Source organism: Alligator mississippiensis, chromosome 1 (genome assembly GCF_030867095.1).
Source record: "Alligator mississippiensis isolate rAllMis1 chromosome 1, rAllMis1, whole genome shotgun sequence".
NCBI lineage: Eukaryota > Metazoa > Chordata > Crocodylia > Alligatoridae > Alligator > Alligator mississippiensis.
Window position 1 is genome coordinate 167,530,157 of NC_081824.1, and position 19,976 is coordinate 167,550,132.

At 40.8% G+C, this 19,976-nt stretch overlaps 1 protein-coding gene across 1 annotated transcript in view; it reads left to right on the top strand.

Moving 5' to 3' along the window:
* TTC27 (tetratricopeptide repeat domain 27) overlaps positions 1–19,976 on the top strand; it is a 228,411-nt gene that overhangs the window by 62,393 nt on the left and 146,042 nt on the right. Inside the window, exons 8-9 of the mRNA XM_014600026.3 lie at positions 3,610–3,722; positions 18,458–18,524. Of these exons, the coding sequence (XP_014455512.1) occupies positions 3,610–3,722; positions 18,458–18,524 (180 nt within the window). The remainder of the gene's footprint in view (positions 1–3,609; positions 3,723–18,457; positions 18,525–19,976) is intronic.

Below are 19,976 nucleotides of genomic sequence, written 5' to 3' on the forward strand. Positions count from 1 at the left end.
GTGCACTAATAGGGCCTTATGTGTAGACATGCCCCCTAAATGCAAATGGATTAACTTCTAAGGATCAAGGAAGATTAAATTGAACAGCATGCAAGTATCCAGGTTGGCTCTAAAAGGCCTATCAGGTGCAGAATGGCTAAGGAGCAATTTGGTTAAATCAACAGCTGCACATTTTAATTTTTAATGAACAGGAACCACTGGGCATGCAAAAGACAAACCCAAGTCTAAGGAGGCAATTTAAGTTTGCCTGCAGCCAGACATAGGGACACAGTGATAAGCATCCAAGGTCTGACAGAGGAACAGGTCTTAAGGAAATCTGGTCTGTTGGGCAAATTACATATAAGACTTCTATCTTTAAGATCAGCTGGGCCATACCAATTTAAGGACTCTTCATGCTGTATTCTGGTTGACTAATAAATGCTGCCTTGTTTTGGAAAGGCTGCTCATATTGCTGCAGTTAGTTCTGTTTTCATTATTCCTTTGTGAAGGTAAACGCCCTCCAGAATGCCAGCTAACTCAACTCTAGGTGGGACCAGGGGGACGGACTGGGTTTCTGTAGTCCAAAGGCCAGGTTTCAGAGTTAAAGGAGCCAGAGCACATATTCTTCCAAAGAAGCTATGCCTTGGCTTCAAGGGCTACATAGCAATTGTACAATCGTAGAAAGACTGGGAAACTTGAATAAAACACTTAACAAATGTTTGATGATGTGTACCCTTATATCTATTTAATAAGTCTAACCAAAGTAGAAGTATGGCTGTGGTAAGTGACTTATGCTAGTGGATGCATAATGTTTTATATATTAATATTCATAATGTGAGTCTGAAAATATAACACGTTTTAGGAGAGTAACAGCTAGTGGGAGTTCAGGGAAAGCTATTTGGCTGCAGAAGTATAGAGTTTGGTTATATGTATAGGTTGCAGGTCACTTACATAGCAGGGCATAACACAGAGGTGGGCAAAATGTGGCCTGGGGCCGGATGCGGCCCGCCAGGCCATTCTATCTGGCCCGCAGGGCCCCTAAAAAATTTAGAAAATGAATATTAATCTGCCCTGGGCTGCCTGTCATGCGGCCTTCGATGGTTTGCCAAAACTCAGTAAGCGGCCCTCTGCCCAAAATAATTGCCTGCCCCTGGCATAACATGTACCTCTGTATTTAGGAATTCACAATAAAAATATGTAATCTTGTTCTCCAGTTATTCATGTCTTTCTGTAAAATTCAGTTTTCTGCCTGGTCTCTGTCTGGCACCATTTTTTTTTTTTAATTGAGCAAAATTGGTTCATTTTGTTTTTAATGTGGTTAGGTTAGGATGAAATACAAGCAGTCCTTGGACTTACAACACAATTGGTTCCTGAAAACCACATTTTAAGTCGAAATGTAACTTGGAACCGATTTTCCCATAGGAAACAATGTTATAAATGGGGGACTGCTTCCTGAACCAAGGCCCGATACCCTATTTTCACCAAAAATAACCCAGAATTTTGATTAATTCAATCAATTATAGATGAGTAATATAGCTACATTAATGTATTTATATTGTAAAAAGCAATAATCGATTTGGAAGTTCTTCTTTGACATGACTTTGCTGGACTTTTTGAAAGGCTCTTGGGACTTTGCTGGACTTTTTGAAGGGCTTTTGGTTGGACTTTTTGAAGGGTTTTTGGCTGGAGTCTTCTCAGGAGTCTTGGCTGCAGGTTTTTCTGGAGGCTTGTCTTCTGCTTTCTTAAACAAATTGTCCAAGGAAGTTTGGACAGGTGTTCTCCAGGGAGATGGGTGAAACAGAAAATTTGTTTGCTGATGTGGCATTGCGTTGGATCAAGCACTGTAAAGTCGAAATTGACGTCAACGTTGAAATGGTGTCAATTAATAAATGTTGTAAGTGTAGAACGTTGTAACTCAAAACGTTGCAGGTCGAGGACATCCTGTATAGTATGTCTGGTATTGAAAAGAAAAAGACCTTCACATGGGCAGACCTACAGCTGAAGTTGTTACAGTGAAACAACCATGAGTGAAAACTCGGTTAAAACTGAACCTTTTAAGTCAGTCCTATATGCACCAGGATCTTAGTACATGTATTGTTATTAATCTTTAACATTGCATAGTGCTATTCTTTAATTTAGAAATGTTTTAAAGCAGGGTGGATACCAATCAATGACTTTTTTTTAAAGGATTTTTTAATCCTTTTTTTGATTTAATGGTATTTTTTATTTTTTTATTTTTTGTTAAGATGCTTTAAAAAACCCCCTATATAAAGATAGTTTTAATTTAAGATGTGTTAAAGTTCAAAGATATTATCATAGAATAGGGATTACAACTTCTAATTATATACTATTTGAGACAATATATTCATGTAACCTTTTTAGAAAAGTTTTATAAACAAGTCACAACAGGTCATGGATTATGTTAGGAACTCAATCTTAATGGGGTTCAGTTTCTGAGTATAGCCTCTCTATTGATTTGAGATCTGGTGAGGGAATGGTATGGTAGAGGGGAAAACCGGTCATGGCAGTAGGCTTGCAAGGCCAAAGAAGAGAGAAGAAATCAAAGATGAGAAGAAATCTGGAAGAAAGTGAAGAAAGCCCTAAGATAAGTGCTCATTTGATGCCCTCCTAATACAGCATAGCGAAAACATCCCTCCAATATCCATGATAAATCTAGTGAATTGGAGATAGTTCACCTCCCAATGACTTCACAAGTATCTGCTTCAATTAGCTTTGGTAAATAAAATAACCAAATCATAATTCAGTTTTCTGATATAGGTGCAAAATTAATCTGAAAAATATCAAAATAAATCACTGCTTTAAAGTGTATAGTGTGTACCTACTAAAAATGAAACCTACGTCTGTCTCTGAGTTGTAAATAATATGTATGAAGGTTATATCAAACAACAAGAATACACCTTTTATAGTAAACAGTGATTAAATCAAGGCTTCCTGACTAATGATTTAAATCACGATTTAAATAGATTTGATGTAAATCACGATTTCAGTCGATTTGATGTAAATCAAACCCGCCCTGTTTTAAAGAAAGCAGAGCTGTCACTTTGGAGAAAGTATAGGGCTGGAAGGGATCTTTTGGGTTAAGTCCCGTTTCCCACTATTGCAATTAATAATTTTATCATTTTTTTTTATCACTTTCTATCTTATGTCAATGAGTTTTTTTTGCCCCCGATACTCTTACTGGAAAGCTACCTTAATATTTGAATTATATTAAAACAAGTAGTAAAAAGGTAACTACTGAGTTTGTCATCTACAAAATCCTAGAAAATGTACTAGTAACAGAACTCTGTGCAGACGTACTTTTAAGATACTAAAGGGAAACCATTGTTCAAGGAAGCATTTGTATTCAAAGCATGTTATTCTCAGTGTCTAGTATATCTGGATTCTGAAGAGATGTGAGGTAAATGTGACTAGGCAGAATCCTTGCCCTTATCAACAAAACATGAAGGGATTGATTTAGCACCTAAAAATCTATACTACAAAATTCTGCCTGCATTTGACTTGCAAATAATTAAATAGTCTTATGCATATATTAGGCTCTACAAAATACGCTTAACATTGTTATCATCATGATTTGACCATTTGTGTAAAAATATGTATCTTTTTCAACAGAATTATGATTTAGATGATGATACAGTCCTAAATGAGATAAAGTTAGCAGATACTAATCAGTACCAAATACCTGATTTATTGGCAGAAGAGCTTGCTGTTATCCTCGGAATTTGGTAAGTTAATTGGTGTTCTGATTCTTCTCTTATCTCTCTTTCACATCTCTACTATAATAAAGTTATTAGAATGATATAAAGTATTTTATCAAGGCTTTAACATTTAATTTGGACGACCTTTTGATCTGAGAATTGCATGATGAAAGTGGAGAAGTACATACATATTATCTTTCTTCAGATGCTGCTTGAGTTCTTGTATCATTCTCCGACCCTAGAAAAACCTTTTATCCTCTCTGTGCCTTGGCTTGCTTATCTTGAGCGTATGGGAGTAATTATCTACCTTATGATGACTCTTAACTATTGTAGATTCTGAAAGAGTTTTGGCAATAATGAAGATAACTATAGAAATTCAAGTTAGGAATAAATATTACATAAATTATTATGTAAAGACTATTAAATTTATTTATTTTGGGGAGTGGACTTGAGTGTTTTATGTCTGTGTGGGGTCCGCTACTTTTTTGGATGCGTGGATAAGCAATGCTAATGATAAAAATATAGCATCTCATGAAGACTTTCAACTAAAAAAAAAAAAATTTAAATGTGATTTTTAGTAATGAATGGGATTAAGGGGAATACAGCAATTTTGTACAGAAGTGAAACTCCAGAGTACAAACAGTCTAAAATTCAAAGCCAGTACTTTGAGGCAAATTTTACTTTCTGAATGGGTCATCAATGAAAGATGTTTAATGGAAAGATTAGTAGTGATAAAGGGTTGGTATTTGTAGCTTGAAAGTTAAATTGCTTATAAACTTAAACACATGATCACAAATATGAACTTCTTTCTCTCATGGATAATTTAAGCTACAAAATATTGAGCTATTTGGAGGCCAATATGTGGGGTTCAAGGCACTGGAGAATCTGCCTGGTATGTGTTGTACTAATTCCCTTCACTACAGTGTCTTGCATCGTTGACATTGTTGCACTTAAAATATATTTATGGTACAAGATACAGTCTGTCCTCATGTGTCAGCTAAATTATGGAATCTTTCCCAGATGACCAAACTAGCCAAGAGGAAAGGCTGAATTGTATTAACAGGAGGAAATTGTTCTTCCTCTTCCTAGGTACATTGACATGTTAACACCCCCCCGATGTTAACTACCATATTTACCTGAATGCAACATGACCCTGAATGTAAGACAGCCTCCCAATAATTACATTGTACACATAAAGAATTGATAAATTTATTATAATTTTCCATGTATAGAATCTAATTATTGGACGACCATCTTAAATTCACCTCCACCCCCGACACACACTACTGCTGGTGCAGGGGGGAGAGGTGGTGGGGGCAGTAAGGAGGCAGGTGGTAGGGGACAGAATGGGGGAGGTTGTAGTGGGGAAACATGGTAGGACAGGTAGGGGGCAATAATAGTGTAGGCAGTGGGATGGTAAGGGGCCAACAGTGTGGAAGTGGTGGGGCAGGCAGAGAGGCAGGCAGCTTGCCTCCTGCTGCCTTCCCTATCCCCCTACTCACCCCACCCATTGTGCCTGCCTCCCTCCCCCCACCCTCAGGCTTCCCTGATTACACCTTCCCCTCCTACCCCCTCCATGCTGCTTCTGCCACCTGCAGCTTCAGGTCCCTTCCCCCACTTCCTCCTGTCTCCCCCTCCACCCCTCCCATACCTTTGCTCCCTGCTGGCAGACTCCATCCCTGCTGCAGCCTGGGGCATGGAGCATGGCTCCAGCCTGGCCCCATGGTAGCAGCGTGGAGCTGGCACAGCTGTTCCAGTCTGGCCCCATAGGAGCAGTGCTGACTTCCTGCCACTGGTTCTGTGGGTTCAGGCTGGAAGAGCAGTGCTGTCTCTGCCACTGCTACAGGGCTGGGCTGAAGCTGTGCCCCAGACCCATGCTTCATGCTCCCAACCACAGCAGGAATGGAGCCTGCTGGTGGGGAGCAAAATTAAGGAGGAGTGTGTCAGAAAGGGAGAAGTGTCATGGGGGAACAGACACTGGGGGCTGTGGGGGAGGAGTGGCGGAGTGTGCAGAGGCAGCAGGCAGGACAGGTGGCAGCTGCATCTCCAGCCCCAGCCCTTAGTTGGGGCTACAGCAATTGACTGCCCTCCCCCCTCTCCGCTTTCCCTGCTGCTGCCTCATGCTTCATTGTAAGGTGAGGGGCTTCCCCCCCATGTTAAATGGGGTAAAAGCCTTGTCTTTTAATCAAGTAAATATGGTAATCAGTATGTTAAAGTAAACTGAGATGAGAACCTCCGCATGAAATGACCTCTGGTGGTATGTTTTCATTTAGTCTTCTTCATGCACAGTTCTCCCTGGGCAGAGAGGATGAAAGCAAGCCATGTGACATATGTTAGTCATGACACTTGTACAATATTGGAACCTATCTTGAACTGAATATTTCATTGCTAAGCTGAATAAACTTGATGTCTTTATCTTGATTAATAGCAGGAACTTAAGCTACTGCCTATGAAAGAGCAGTCCTTTAAGTTAAATAAGCTTCCTTGTGTTTCATAGAATCTGTAAATACACTTATCCAGGTCTAGTACTTGAATCTAGATACTTTGAGTTTTGGCATCAGCATAGTTTAGTTAGTTAAGGGGTGATGCTTCTGAAGAAGGGCTGTGGGCATATCATCACATGAAAGCTTAATATTAATTGCCAAGCATTAATGCAGAGTTTAGTCTTGTTCTGTTCCTGAAAATCAAGTACAGTGACGCTCAAAGCTCTAAAAAGCAGGCAATGAAGAGTTAAAGTATGCATTAACAAAGCCTTAACTCTGCCTTACTATGTGATGTCCCAGTGTATGCACGTATGTATACAAACACATATGTGCAGCCTTGCAGTCTGTTTTAATCAGCAGAATGTACCATTCAAAAATAGGGCACATAACAGATGTAGCACAGTCTGGCTTCCTATGGTAAAGGCAAAACATGCTATGCTAAATATAAGCTCTCTACACCTGTTCTGCACTCAAGCACTGAGCCTGCTTCACTAAAACCATCCCACATGTTGCTAAACCTTACAAGCTCTTCAGGCCTGTTTTAAAAACCCTTTCACAGTCATGAATCCACGTCACATAAAATATTCATTACCCATCATTAGAGCCACAGACTGCTTACGTCGTACCTCATTGTTCATAATTCCCCATGCACTGTTGTTGACAACGTACAGAACTTGACAGTAAAATGAAGTACCGTATTTACCCCAACCCAAGACAGCTTCAAATTTAAGATGGCTGCCCAATAATTAGGTTTCATATATGGAAGATTATAAATTTGTTACAATTTTCCACGTATAGAATCTTATTATTGGGGGGTCATCTTAAATTTGTCCTTGCCTCCAACTGCAGCAAGGTAAGCAACAGCAGGGGGGCATGCAGAACAGAAACCAGCCATGGTGGGGGTGGAGGGTGGGAGGCAGCTTGCCCCTTGCCTCCCCACCTGCCCCCATACCCCCAGTGGTTGCCCCTGGTGACTTGTCCCCCTGGTGCCTGCCTTCCCTCCACAACTCCTATACCCTGTGACCCACCTGTGCTCAAATCCAAGGTGAGTATTCTTTTTCCCCATGTTGAATGGGGAAAACACATAAAAATATAAGAACTGTCACAGGTTTGGACCATAGGGTTATCTTACATAGTATCCTGTGTCACACAGTGGCAGAGTGTAGATACTGAAAGTGAGATTGAACAGGATTTTTCCACTGTTACTCTCCGACTTGTAGCCTCTACCACTTAGGGTCTAAGAAGTTCCCCAACTCCCATGCTCAAGACCGACTGTTGCACCTTTCGTCCAAGAATTAGTCCAATCCCTTTTGAATCTGGCTAAGCTGTCAGTTTGCACAACATCTTGTGGCACTGAGTTCCACACCTTAATTATATGCTCCATACGTTGTGAAAAATAACTTCTGGTAGATATTTTATAACTAATGCTTTTAGTTTTAAACTTACTACCTACTAGTTTAATTTTGTGACCCCTAGTTTTTGAGAGCTAGTAAATAAGTTTCTATTTACTTTCTCTTCATCTTCACCATGTAATATTTTATAAATCCTATTCATTTCCCCTCTCAAGCAACTCTTTCCTAAACTGTCCCCAGTGACTCCCAGACCTGCTTCCTGTGTGGTTACAGCTAAGCTAGGAATACCTACTACTATGACTACTAAAAGGCAATGTAGGAATACTCTACCTACCATCATAGTGGTAGGTATAGTTTGGGTTATTTTTTTGCATCATTGTACACTTATTTACATTGAATTGCACATGCCATTTACTCAACTGTGCCATTTCCATTTGCTCAACACAGATGCCATTTACTCATCTGTACCAAGTTCTTCTGTAGTTCCTTGCAGTCTGCCTTGGTCTTCACCACTTGGACAAATTTGTGGATCACAAAATTATTCAATCTTGTTAATCACCCCCTTTTCCAGATCATTTATGAATATGTTAAACAGCACTTGTCCCAGTAGAGATCTCTGGGGGACCCCTCTGCTTACTTTTTTCCATCCCCAAAACTGACCACTCTGTTTTCTATTTTTAAGCCAATTTCTAATCCATGAGTGGACCTTCCCTGTAATCCTATGACTATCTTCCTTTATTAAGAGCTTTGAGTGGGCACCTTGTCAAAAGCTTTTTGGAAGTCCAGATATACCGTCAACTGGATCACTTATTGACACCCTGAAAGAACTTTAGTAGGTTGGTGAGCATGATGTCCCTTTGACAAAACCATGGTTATTCCTCCTCAGCAAATCATGTCCATTCATGTGCTGAACAATTCTTGTTTTTATTATTGTTTCTACCAGTTTTCCAAGAACAGAAATTAGACTCACCAGGTTTTACTTATCTGGGTCTCCTCTAGAACCTTTTTAAATATTGGACTCACATTGGCAAGCCTCCAGTCCTCTGTTTTTGGTCATAGGTTGTATACTGCTGTTAGGAGTTCCAGTCTGAGCTTCTTCAGGACCCTAGGGTGAATATCATCAGGTCCTGGTTATTCACTACTAGTTCATCAATTTCCTCTATGACCTCATCTATTGAAACCTCAATTTGGGTCAGCTCCACTGATTTGCCCCTAGAGAGGAGTGAATCTGGTGAAGGAATCTCCCTAACATCTTCCACAGTGAAGACAGATGCAAAAGATGTGTTTAGTTTCTCGCCAATGGCACTGTCATACTTTAGCGGCTCTTTTACACCATGATCATCCAAAGGCCCAACTGACAGGCAAGTCTTCAGCTTCTAATGTACTTAAAGAAATTTTAAATTTTACCTTTTATGTCTCTAGCAAGTTCCGCCTCCAATTTTTTTGTAGCTTGTCTTATTATGGTTTTACATTGGATTTTCCAGAGCTTGTTTTCTTTATGTTCCTCATTAGGATTTGTTTTCCATTTTTTGAAAGAAGTCTCTGCAACTCTGCCATTAAACCATCTTGGCTTTCTTTTGGTCTGCTTGCTTTTTCTTTTTCTATTTTTTTGGTATGCATTTGCTCTGTGCCTCCAATATGGTGTTCATAAGTCATTGCCATGATGCTTGCAAGTTCCTCACTTCCTTAGGGGCCTGTTTTAACTTCTGTTTAACTATCTTCCTCATTTTGATAGTCTCCCTTTTTAAAGTTAAAGGCTACTGTGGTAGATTTTCTTCTCATCTCCCCTCCTGCATGGATGTCAAACCCATTTGCTTTGTAGGCACTACTGCAGAGGGACATAGTAATGTTTATTCTTTGCACCATATCCTATACGTTATTTAAGAGTAGGCCTAGAATGGCTTTTCCTTTTGTGGGTTCCAGGACTAACTGTGCCAGAAAGCAGTCTTTTATAATGTCAAGAAATTTGGCCTCTGCATCCTGGCCTGATGTTAGATTGACCCAGTCTACTTGTGGATCATTAAAGCTGTCCATTATTACTTTGTTTTCCGCTTTCACAGCCTCCCTCAACTCCCTTAGCATTTCTAGCTCACTGCTGCTGTCCTGGTCTGGGGGTTGAAAATATATCCCCAAGCTGTTGCAGCTAACCACCCACTATTCATTACACCTACACCCAACATGTTTAATGTAGCTCGAAGTACACCTTGACCCAATATGTTCCATGCAGATGGAGTGCTTGTAGATGATTCTACTTGATTATTGCCAGCTCTAGACAAAACAAGATTAAATTTACACTGGTATGTACCTGTACTCTTCATTTCTTGGTTTTCAGAGGATTGAGCATCACTGAACACGATGTACTCCAAGGGTACAGGACAGAGCAACTTTAATTCTTTGTTAACAAAGTTTTTCAGTAAACATCCAATTTGTTTTTTCTTCTGTAGCAGAAAGATACATGGAAATCTCACTGCAATCAGTGGAGCTGTGCATAGCTAAGTAATGCAGGATTAGGCTCGTGGTTTGCAATAAGGTATAAAGACAATGATGGTGTGAATTAAATATTGCTTTAGGTATTGAAAAGCTTTAACCACAAGACCATAGGATTCTGTCAAAGCTACAGAAGGAGACAGGATGTGTCCTACTGTAAAAATGTGTAGCTTTGAACTGGTTAAAATGCTTAAGTGATGATCTACTATTACAAGTGTTTTCTCCCCTAATAAAATTTTAAAACTTTTTATAACCTGTTAAAAATGTTAGAATATCTCATTGCAGCTGTCTGAACAAAAATCCAAGGAACATCTCATGCAGTATATTTAAGCCAGTCTGGAATAAATGTGTTTAAGCTTCAACTAATTTATTTTTTACCTCATTATACTGCTGAAGCAGAATGAGGAGGAAGAACTCTTTGGCAGCTGTCTATTTTTATCACATGTATTATGTTGCATACTTTCTCTTTGACAAGTTATTTTGTATATTGTGTCCAACCAGTTGTCTGCACTGTCTCTAATCTTTACGTTTAATTGAAACTTATTTTAGATTTCTTGAATTAACCTTCTGGAAAAACTTCATCTGAGAGACTAGAGCGTTTGCTTGGTTATAAGATGTCCATCTGTGGTGTTGTCTGCCTCAGTGGAAATACTGTCTAACAACCTTAATGCTATCTGATCACCTCAGCATTGCAATAATAAGTCAGTGAGGCAGCAGAACAAATACAAGACCCAAACAAGAGAACACTTCTCACAGAATTATATCAAGTCCCCGTCTAGCTTACTGTGTTACACAGGAGGAGCTTCAGTTGGTTGAAGCTATGGATATTTGGCAGTGCCATGAGACACTTGGTTCTTATGGCACAGTTGCTACCTCCCTTATAATTTGTAACTACATCTCTGTAGCATATGTGAATCAAGAGATTGGGACTTGTGACTGAGAATAGTCTGAATTCTCCTTCGAGAGAGGTAAAAGACAGAAGCTACTTTCATGGTCTTTTAAGAGGAAGCTCAGCACTTCACCTAATTAACTGAATCACCAGAACTCATCCTTAGGACAATTAGAAAGAGAATAACAAAGTGTTTCACCTATTCTCCAGGGAAAGGTGGGCCCCAAAACATTGACTGATTTATATCATACGATAGTAAGGGATTTGACTACTTCTGTTTCTAGGTATTTTGGGCCCAAAAGGAAGTTATGAGGGAAAGATGATTTTTAAGTCAGTCTGTCAGAATACTGACTAACTTTCTTCTACATATTTCAGATGGCTAAGAAAACTAGAGAGAATAGTCCTATAGATAACGTCATATTAGACTTGAAGATCCTGGTTCTTCCTGCTATGGAAATGTTTGTATGTCCCATTTTTGATTACTCCCCATCGAAGACTACTAGATTCAGGAACCAGTCTGTTACAGTTAGGGTATGTTGCAACTTAGTGACTTGGAACTTAAGAACACAAAATCAGTGACAAACTGGGAAATGTCTAGGGTAATAGCTGAGCATCTATTTAAGTCAAAAGAGGCTATAAAAGAATTGTTACATGATCTGAAAGGAAAGACAAGACAGTAACAAAGATGGCTAAGAATGGACCTGTCCACTTATAGCATGTGACAAAGCAGGTGATTGTCTATGAAAAGTCATGTCTCTTTAAACCAGTTAGTCTTCACTGTGCCTTATCTTCTTTCTGACTTCAAACTAACATGGATAACCACCTCTGTTATCATATCTATAGTAATATAAATGGTAATTTTAAAGGTTTTCCTATTTGTGCAAATAGCACAGTTTCAATAGGATCCTTGCAAACCCAAGACAAACATTTTTTACTGGCAGCCACACTTTTATTGACATATTTTACATACTGTAAATGTAACCCTTCTGCCAGACCCTGGACAAGGGCCAGGTTCAAATCATAGCAAAAAACTTTGCTTGTCAATAAAAAGTTGGCAGATTATAAGCAAAAAAATTATTATCTTGGGCTAGCCACCCTATTTGACTGCACCAGTGATTTTACGCTGTGCTGCCTCCATCCCAGGGGTCTCCTACTCACCCTTGCACTATGGGACCACCAACTGCATGCCACACTGTGCTGCTTCTACCAATCTCACCCCTCTGTCCCAGAACAAACCCCAAAGAATGGCCACTGACTGTCTATCTGCCACCCAGTAGTGTTAGAGGCAGACAGGAGTCAGCACCAGCAGCAGCACATGGCTAGTGGTTGGGGAAGGAGCTACAAAGCCCTAAAAAAGAGCTTTCTTCAGGGTGCTGCATTCCCACGTGGACACCAGGTGGTGCAGCTGTGCTCTGCCTGTGCTTTAACACTGCCTCCAGCTTCTTTTCTGATCATGGAGCTTCAGCCAGCTCTCTGTTTTTATGGAGATGTTTTTGCTTCATGTTTTTACGGATGGCACATTTTTTTTAAATGGGATTTACAGAGGAGTTTTTAACCTGGTTATTTACAGAGTGCCTGTAAATTTACAGGGAGTTGGCAACCCTGAAAAACACAAAGACAGTGACCACACTTGAAAAATATTTCAAATAATTAAGTGAACAGAGGTTGAGAACTGCAAGGGCGTGGAACTCCATGATATTCAGAGAAGTAGTGCACTAGCAAGAATATGCTGTTCTTCCCTTTTAGCACTCTGGCTGGTATGTTGTAGTGGCAACAGAGGAGCATCTCATAAAAATCACGAGCCCAATGTACTGACCTTAATTAGTAAGTGTGTGATGGATTTGGAGTGCCAGTCCCATTTCAGCCATACAGAGCCAGATGCACAGACCTACTGTAAGGAGAACTTTATTTTGGAGTGACACTTGGGAGAGGGGTCAGGGGGTTGGAGCAGCCTGTGGGCAGGAGGTGAGTGGTGTGTGTGAGGGGAGGGCAAGTTGGTACAACCGAATCAAGTGTTGGTAAGCCCCAGTGGTGATGGGATTCAGCAGCACTGGGTGATGGAGGCAGTTGTAGGGGGTGTTAACCTCCCCCCAGGTGCTGGCAGTGCTGATACCTCACACAGCAGTATCTCCCATGGAGTGACTGGTGCTTGCATCCAGCACAGAAATCTTATCTGTTACACCTCTGTGGGGGAGTACTATGTATGGACGTGGCAGATGCAATCTAGATCCATCGTTCTATAAATGTGTTTTATGTGGGGGAAATGACAGCAAAGGAGGAAAAGGAGATGAACAGTTTCTCATTTTCCTCATTTCCTCTCTCATAGCTTCTTTATAGCAATGAAGGATTTCTTTTTCTCCCTGTATTTTCATCACTTCCTCATCATTAGCAAGACAATGGAATTTAAAAAAAGGTTAATTTAACTTCATCTGCTGATCCTAATAGTAAAGTAATTCTGCTTAAGGAGAATCACACTGTCATAAAGGAGTACACCCACAAGCCTACATTCATTAGATTTTGTATTTTTGATAAGGAAAATACTTTTTCTTCCAGGCTCTGGAGACCGAAAAAAGTTAGGTACAAACAATTTTGGCAGGATAGTTACTAGTTACACTATAAAAATAAAAGCCAAGAGAGAAAATCTTGCTTTTTACTTGGGCAGTGTTTAAAAGTAACAAAGATCATACTTAAATATTTATTGGCAATCTGACCTGCCTTTAAATACAGCTCATGTAAGTGTAAATTTTTAAGAACAAACAAGTTGGGAAGTGGTGCCAGACATTAAAATGATCTCACCGTGGTCAGTTTATAATAATAATAATGATTTTTTAAAGTTCTAAAATAAATTGCTATGGACTAGTAATTACAGCTGTGGTAAGAGATTCCATTTGGGAAATCAACTTCCTGTCTTGCCATTCAGAACTAGTTACATAAAAGCGTTAGTCATTTGAAAAATCTTTGCAAAACTTTGAAAATGCTTATAAAGTGATCAGCTTGTTGTTTCTGGCACTTTTTCATTCAGAAAATGAATGTTGCTGGTAAAGCTGCTGAGAAATAAGATGAATACTGATGCAAATACATCTGGGAAAAGTCTGACCTTGTCCCCTCCTTCACTCCCCTAGTATGCCCTTATAAGTTAAAAAATAGATGAGACTCTGTTACCTTCATGGTATGTACTTGCATATGCAAGCGGGTATTTATGCATCAAACTTGGGTAAGTACAGCTAACAGTCTCTGCACACCAATGTAAATCATAAAGGTGTGTGTGCCCATCCATGAATTTCAAAAGTACTTTGAAAATTTGGCCTTTTGCTCAGCAACCTTCATTCATGCTTTCTACAGACCATTTCCACAAATACCTTCTTTGCTTCCAGTACCTCTCACTCAGCAAAATTATATGATTTAAAATGCCAGTGCATACCCTTTTACTCCTGTTAATTGATACCGGCTAATCAGTGTTCATGACTCCAAAGTGACTGTAATAGAAATTACAAGCAATTGGAAATGGATGTTCCATTTTGCCATTTTGTTCTGGCATTGGAAATATATATTTAAGGGGTTTAATATAGTTTTAAATTACTCATGCAGTATAACTTTCACTGCTTATTTGGGAAGATCCTTCTTTGCTAAATAGGATGTAAGGATATCAACATAAAGTTTTTGTTCATCGCACTACCTTTGGCAGTTCTTTTAACTCCTTGGTGTTTAAACTGTTATAGCTTATCTTTGTTGTTGGACTATACTGCACAGATAAAGGAGTATTGAAGGTATCAGTCATAGCAACCCCATAATTATTTTGGTTGCTTTTTTCTGAATAGTCTGTAATCTAGAACATATATATGTATAACATTTTATGTACCCAGTTGACCCAAATGGTTAGCCAAAGTTCAAATCCCTGTAAATTGCCTCTGTTAAGAATGGACTTTGACAATCTGATCCTTTTTATTTAAGGGGACCTGCAAAAACTTCTTTCCCTCAATACAATAGGAAAGAAACAAAAGAGGCAGTGTTTTTTTAAAGCCAATACTTAACTCAAAAAATGCTGTTGTGGGGCTAAATCCTATTTTCTGTTTTAGGATAATAGGATCATATGAAATTAGGGCTGGAAGGGACCTTACAAGGATACGTAGTCCAGCCCCCTGCTCAAGGCAGGATCATCCTAGCCAAGTATTTATCTAACCTGCTTTTGAAAGTTTCCAAGGATGGAGATTCCACAGTTTCTCTAAGTATCCTGTTCCAGTCCTTGACCACTCTCATAGTCAGAAAGTTCCTTCTAATCTCCTACATTTCCCTTGCTTTGGCTTGAGGCCATTGCTCTTAGTCCTGTTCCCTGTGACCACAGAGAAAAGCCCATCTTCATCCTTTCTATAATCACCCTTTAGGTATTAGAAGGTTGTTATCAAATCCCCCCCCTCAGTCTTATCTTCTCCAGACTAAGTAGCCCGAGTTCTTTCAGTCTTTCCTTACAAGTGCAGTTTCCTAGGTTCCTAATTGTTTTTGTTACTCTGCACTGGACTCTTTCCAAATTATCTATGTTCTTCTTGAAGTGTGGAGCCCAAAACTGAACACAGTACACCAGATGAGGCCTCATCAGTGCTGAATAGAGCAGAAGAACCACTCCCTTGATTTGCAAGTGATACTCCTGTTAATACAACCCAGGATGCGGTTGGCTTTAAAAAAAAATTTTTTTTTTTTTTTTTTTTGCAACAAGAGCACTCTGTTGGCTCATATCCAGCTTATCATTTATTATACCCTCAAGTCCTTCTCTGCAGTACTGTAGCCAAGCCAGTCATTCCTCAGTTTATATTTGTGCATGTGGTTATTCTGTCCCAAGTCCAGAACTTTACACTTGTGCTTGTTGAATAACATCTCATTGATAGCAGACCATTTTTTCAGTCTATCCGGGTCATTCTAGATCCTAGCCTTGCCCTCCAGAATGTCTGCATTTCCAATTTTACACCTAAATGGCACATTTACCACTGTGTAACTGTATTTTTTTTTTGTTGCATTTTGATTCAGTTTGTGGTTTTATTCCTCCCTGTGGCAAAACAGAATCGCCTTAAATGCTTAGTTGCTGGAAGTTATGAGGAAGAGGAATAATAGCAAAGGCAACTCCAGCCTTTTGGCCTAAGCCCTTGTCTTGAAGTTGATCTATAGGGCAGGCACAAGGGTGAGATATATGAGGCCTTAAGGAAAAGAACAAACAAGGAAGGTGTGTGGCTCAGTGAAATGGATTCTGTCCTGGACGGGAGGGAGCTTTTGCTCTCAGTGAGACAAAAACTTTCTCGGTGCTATTTATCCTTTTTATTCCATGAATATTTTATATACGGTACAGAGGGCCAGCTTAAAAAAAGCGGTAGAGAGGGTTATGGTATTGTTAGCCCATGTTCTGATGACTAGAATGCTTTTCTAGAAAAATAAGGGATGCAGTTTCAAACACCCTAGGTGCGGAGGGGAGTGGTGCAGAACCTGGCTTTCCAGCTTTCTGGGCCAGCATGCTCAGTAGGTTTATGTGGGCAAAGCTGAATCAGAAATTTTACATACGTGCCTCATGCCATTCAAGGGGGTAAAGCAAGTAGGATTTAGCTTCAGGCTTTTCTAAGGGTCACAATTCCAGTGTTTGCTCCAGTTTTTAGCTTCTCAGAGGTGGAAACCTTCATAAAATAGTAGCCGGTGACCCCTTCCGTCTTGCATTTCTCCATATTTTGGGCAATGATGTGTGCCTGCATTTTGGTGTAGAAGTAGCTATAGTTCCAGCTACCTGGTTATACAAAAGACTTTAGCAGATTTTGAAATGAAGCACTGTGCTTCTACCTGACAGTATCAGTGCAGTTTAACCAAACCTACAAATACTTAAGCAGTTATTTAAAATATACACATTTCCTCTGCTACAGTATTTGGAAGTGTTTTGATTTCTAGTTGTGAGGTTGGTGTAATTTTATATACTATACTGTACAGTTTATGGCAGTGGTGTGTAAACTTTTGGCCCCATGGGACAAATGACAGGTATGGGGCTAGTCTGCAGGCTGGCTCAGACCCTGCACCCCAGGATCAGGCCTGCACACCTAGAACCAGACCGCACTGTCCCCACCTGGTCCTGGGACTGAACACTGCTTCAGCCTGGTTCTACGTGCCCTGTTAGCCCATGTTTGGCTGGGATGATATAGTTGGAGATGGTCTTGCTTTGATCAGGGGTTTGGACTAGATGACCTCCTGAGGTCACTTTCAGCCCTAATTTTCTGTGATTCTATGATTCTGTGACCAGTGCCCTAGATCCCTGCACCACTTCTGCCTCGTCCTGCATGTGGGGATCAGGCACAAAAGCCCCATACAACCTCTATCCAGCCCCATGTGCCAGGATCAGAGCCGCAGGACCCTGTGTCACTTCCACCAGGTTTCATGTGCTGGGACTGGGGCGTTGGGACCTTGCACCGCCTCTGTTCCTGAATGGGGGGATCATGCTCTGGGGCCCCGTACCGCCTCTGCTTGGCTTGCAGCAACTGTTGCACCGGATCTAGCATGTAGGGCCACGGGCTGGATTATAAGGCACCAGGGACCAGATTTAGCTCACGGGCCAGGGGTTGAGCACCGTGGTTTACAGTGGGCATTTACCCAAATCAAAGATGACTCTGAATTTAAGACAATCTCACAATAATTAGATTCTTTATATGGAAAATATATACATTTCTTATAATTTACCATATATAGAATATAATAATTAGACAGTTGTCTCTAAATTATTCTCCCCAACTGCTGCAGTGATGAAAGCGGGGGCAAGGGAGGGAGGCGGGGGGTAGGGGAGGTAGGCAGTAGGAGGCAGGCTGTGGGGCATAGGCTGTGGAGGGGGGGGTGTTCAAGTAGCTTGCCCCCTGTACTTTGCTTCCTCATACCTCTGCCCCCTGCCACCTATTCCTTCCCCCTGCAGCTCTTTATTATATTAGAATTTACACCTTTAATAAGCTTGTGCTAGATAAGATTGATAAAGACATGTCAGGTTGTTCGCAGGGTGTGGGAGTCAACTAAATATTTTAGTTCCTTTGAAATCAGCCTTCTTTTTCTGGCCATCTTGGTCTTCCTTTGGGTATTGCTACTTTCTTTGTCTTCCCTTGACACTTATTAAGTCCTTTCTTTAGTTTTGTTTTGTTTTTGCTTTTGTTTTTTAAATATCCACAAACCGCATGTTTCTGAAGGTAGAAAAGAACAAATAAAGGTTGATAAAATAATTCTCTGCCCTCTAGGTTTCCCTTTGAGGAAGAAAAAATCTTAATGATTAATAGCCAGCTCTAAAGGCTTAGGGTCTTGCAGGTAATGTTTTCTGAATACCACCTTGGCTGGCCACCATATCAATAAATCCCCAAAACAGATTCCCCCCCTCGCCCCCAAACAACTGTAAACTATGACAGAAGCCCAGATCCTTGGTCAGACATACATAATTACATTTTTTCTAAGAGAAATGTATTACTTTTTTCCAGACTTAAGGTATGCTTTATGTATAATAAAGTTCCATAGATTTCATTTTAATTCTGTTTGTACTGAATTCTTATCTTATAGCATAGACTTCCAAAAGAACAATCCAATGCACAAACTAACCGAAGAGGAACTGTTGGCTTTTACATCAGTAAGTAACTCATGTCCTTTTTACTATATACATCTTCTCTTGTCTATTCTCCAAGTGAAGTACTAGGCTGTGACCCATCCATCATTTTAATAGTGAAAGTGTTTATGAATACAGTCTACTTGGTGTCAGTCAGTTGCTTCCCTAATTATAAAAACACTTAGGATCTCTTGCTCCCACTCTTTCATTCTCAAGAAAGTAAACCAATGCTGAAATTCAGCCTTGATTTTCCTTATCAGCACTGCAGATGATGTTGACACTAAAACTACTCATCTCAGTTGAACTTAAAACCACTTAGTGCAAAGATTTCTGAGTTTAGATGTAGGTTCCTATTAGAAGTTGAAATGTAGCTCCAGTGGATGGAGTCTGCTTATGACAAACTCTCCATGTTGATCTGCTGTTGAGAGTGCTTCCCTTCCTAGTGATTACCTGATTGCTAAGAGATTTTTGTAAATGGAGAAGATAAGTGCAGTTAGCAACAACGTTTTGATCCCTTTGAAACCTTACACACAGCATGTTAGGTCCTTTCCTTTGACAGTTCAGCTCAGCAGAAAAAAAAATGAAAATAAAATGAACACTGTTACTGGGAAACAGTTCTCTTTTACATAAACTGTTTATTGCTTAAAATGATCTTTTTGGCATTTTTCACATAAGACTTCAAACTAGGACACAAGAGGCACAATCAGAGCATGACTCTAGATCAGGGGCTGGCAAAATATGGCCACATCTTTCCCACCAGATGTTTTCATCTGGCCCATGGGTGCCCACCAATTAATTGTACCCCACCCAGCCCACGTGCTTCTCTTCCACCCTCATGTGCAGGAGGGCCCTTGCTGCATTGCTTGCTTTGGGCAGCAGGTAGGGAAGCTGCAGCTGGGTGGGAGCATGGAGCATGGGGCTGGTGGGAGCTTGGGTGGGCAGGGTGTAGGTGTGGCATGGGTGGAGGGTGTGGGGACCTCCCTTCACACTCCCTATGGCGCACAGCCCCCACCACCACCAGCAGCAACAGCAGGTGGTGGGCCCTCAGGGTGATCATAGTCTGCGCAAGCACAGCTTCTCGGCAGTGCACGGCTCCAGCCAGTTCCAGAAGTTGCACGTAGCAGCAAGGAGTGGAGCCAGGCTGGGCCACCTCTATCGCGCAAGGCTTACATGCACCTCCCAAGACAGGGAATAAGCCCCCTGCAATGGAGCTGGCTGCCTTCCCCACTCCCTGTTGCCACATACAGTTCCTAGGACTCCACTGGGAAGCAGGAAGTGGGGCTCTCCACCACTTCTGGTGAAGTCCCAGAAGCTGCATGTGGCAGCAGGGGGCAGGAAAGGTAGCCAGCTCCATCACGCAGGGCTTCCCCCCAGTAGCGTGCAAGTCCCAGGAGCTGCATTTGAGCTCCACACAACAGAGGCAGGCCAGTCTGACTCTGCTCCTTGCAGCCATGTGCAGCTTCTGGAACTGGCTGG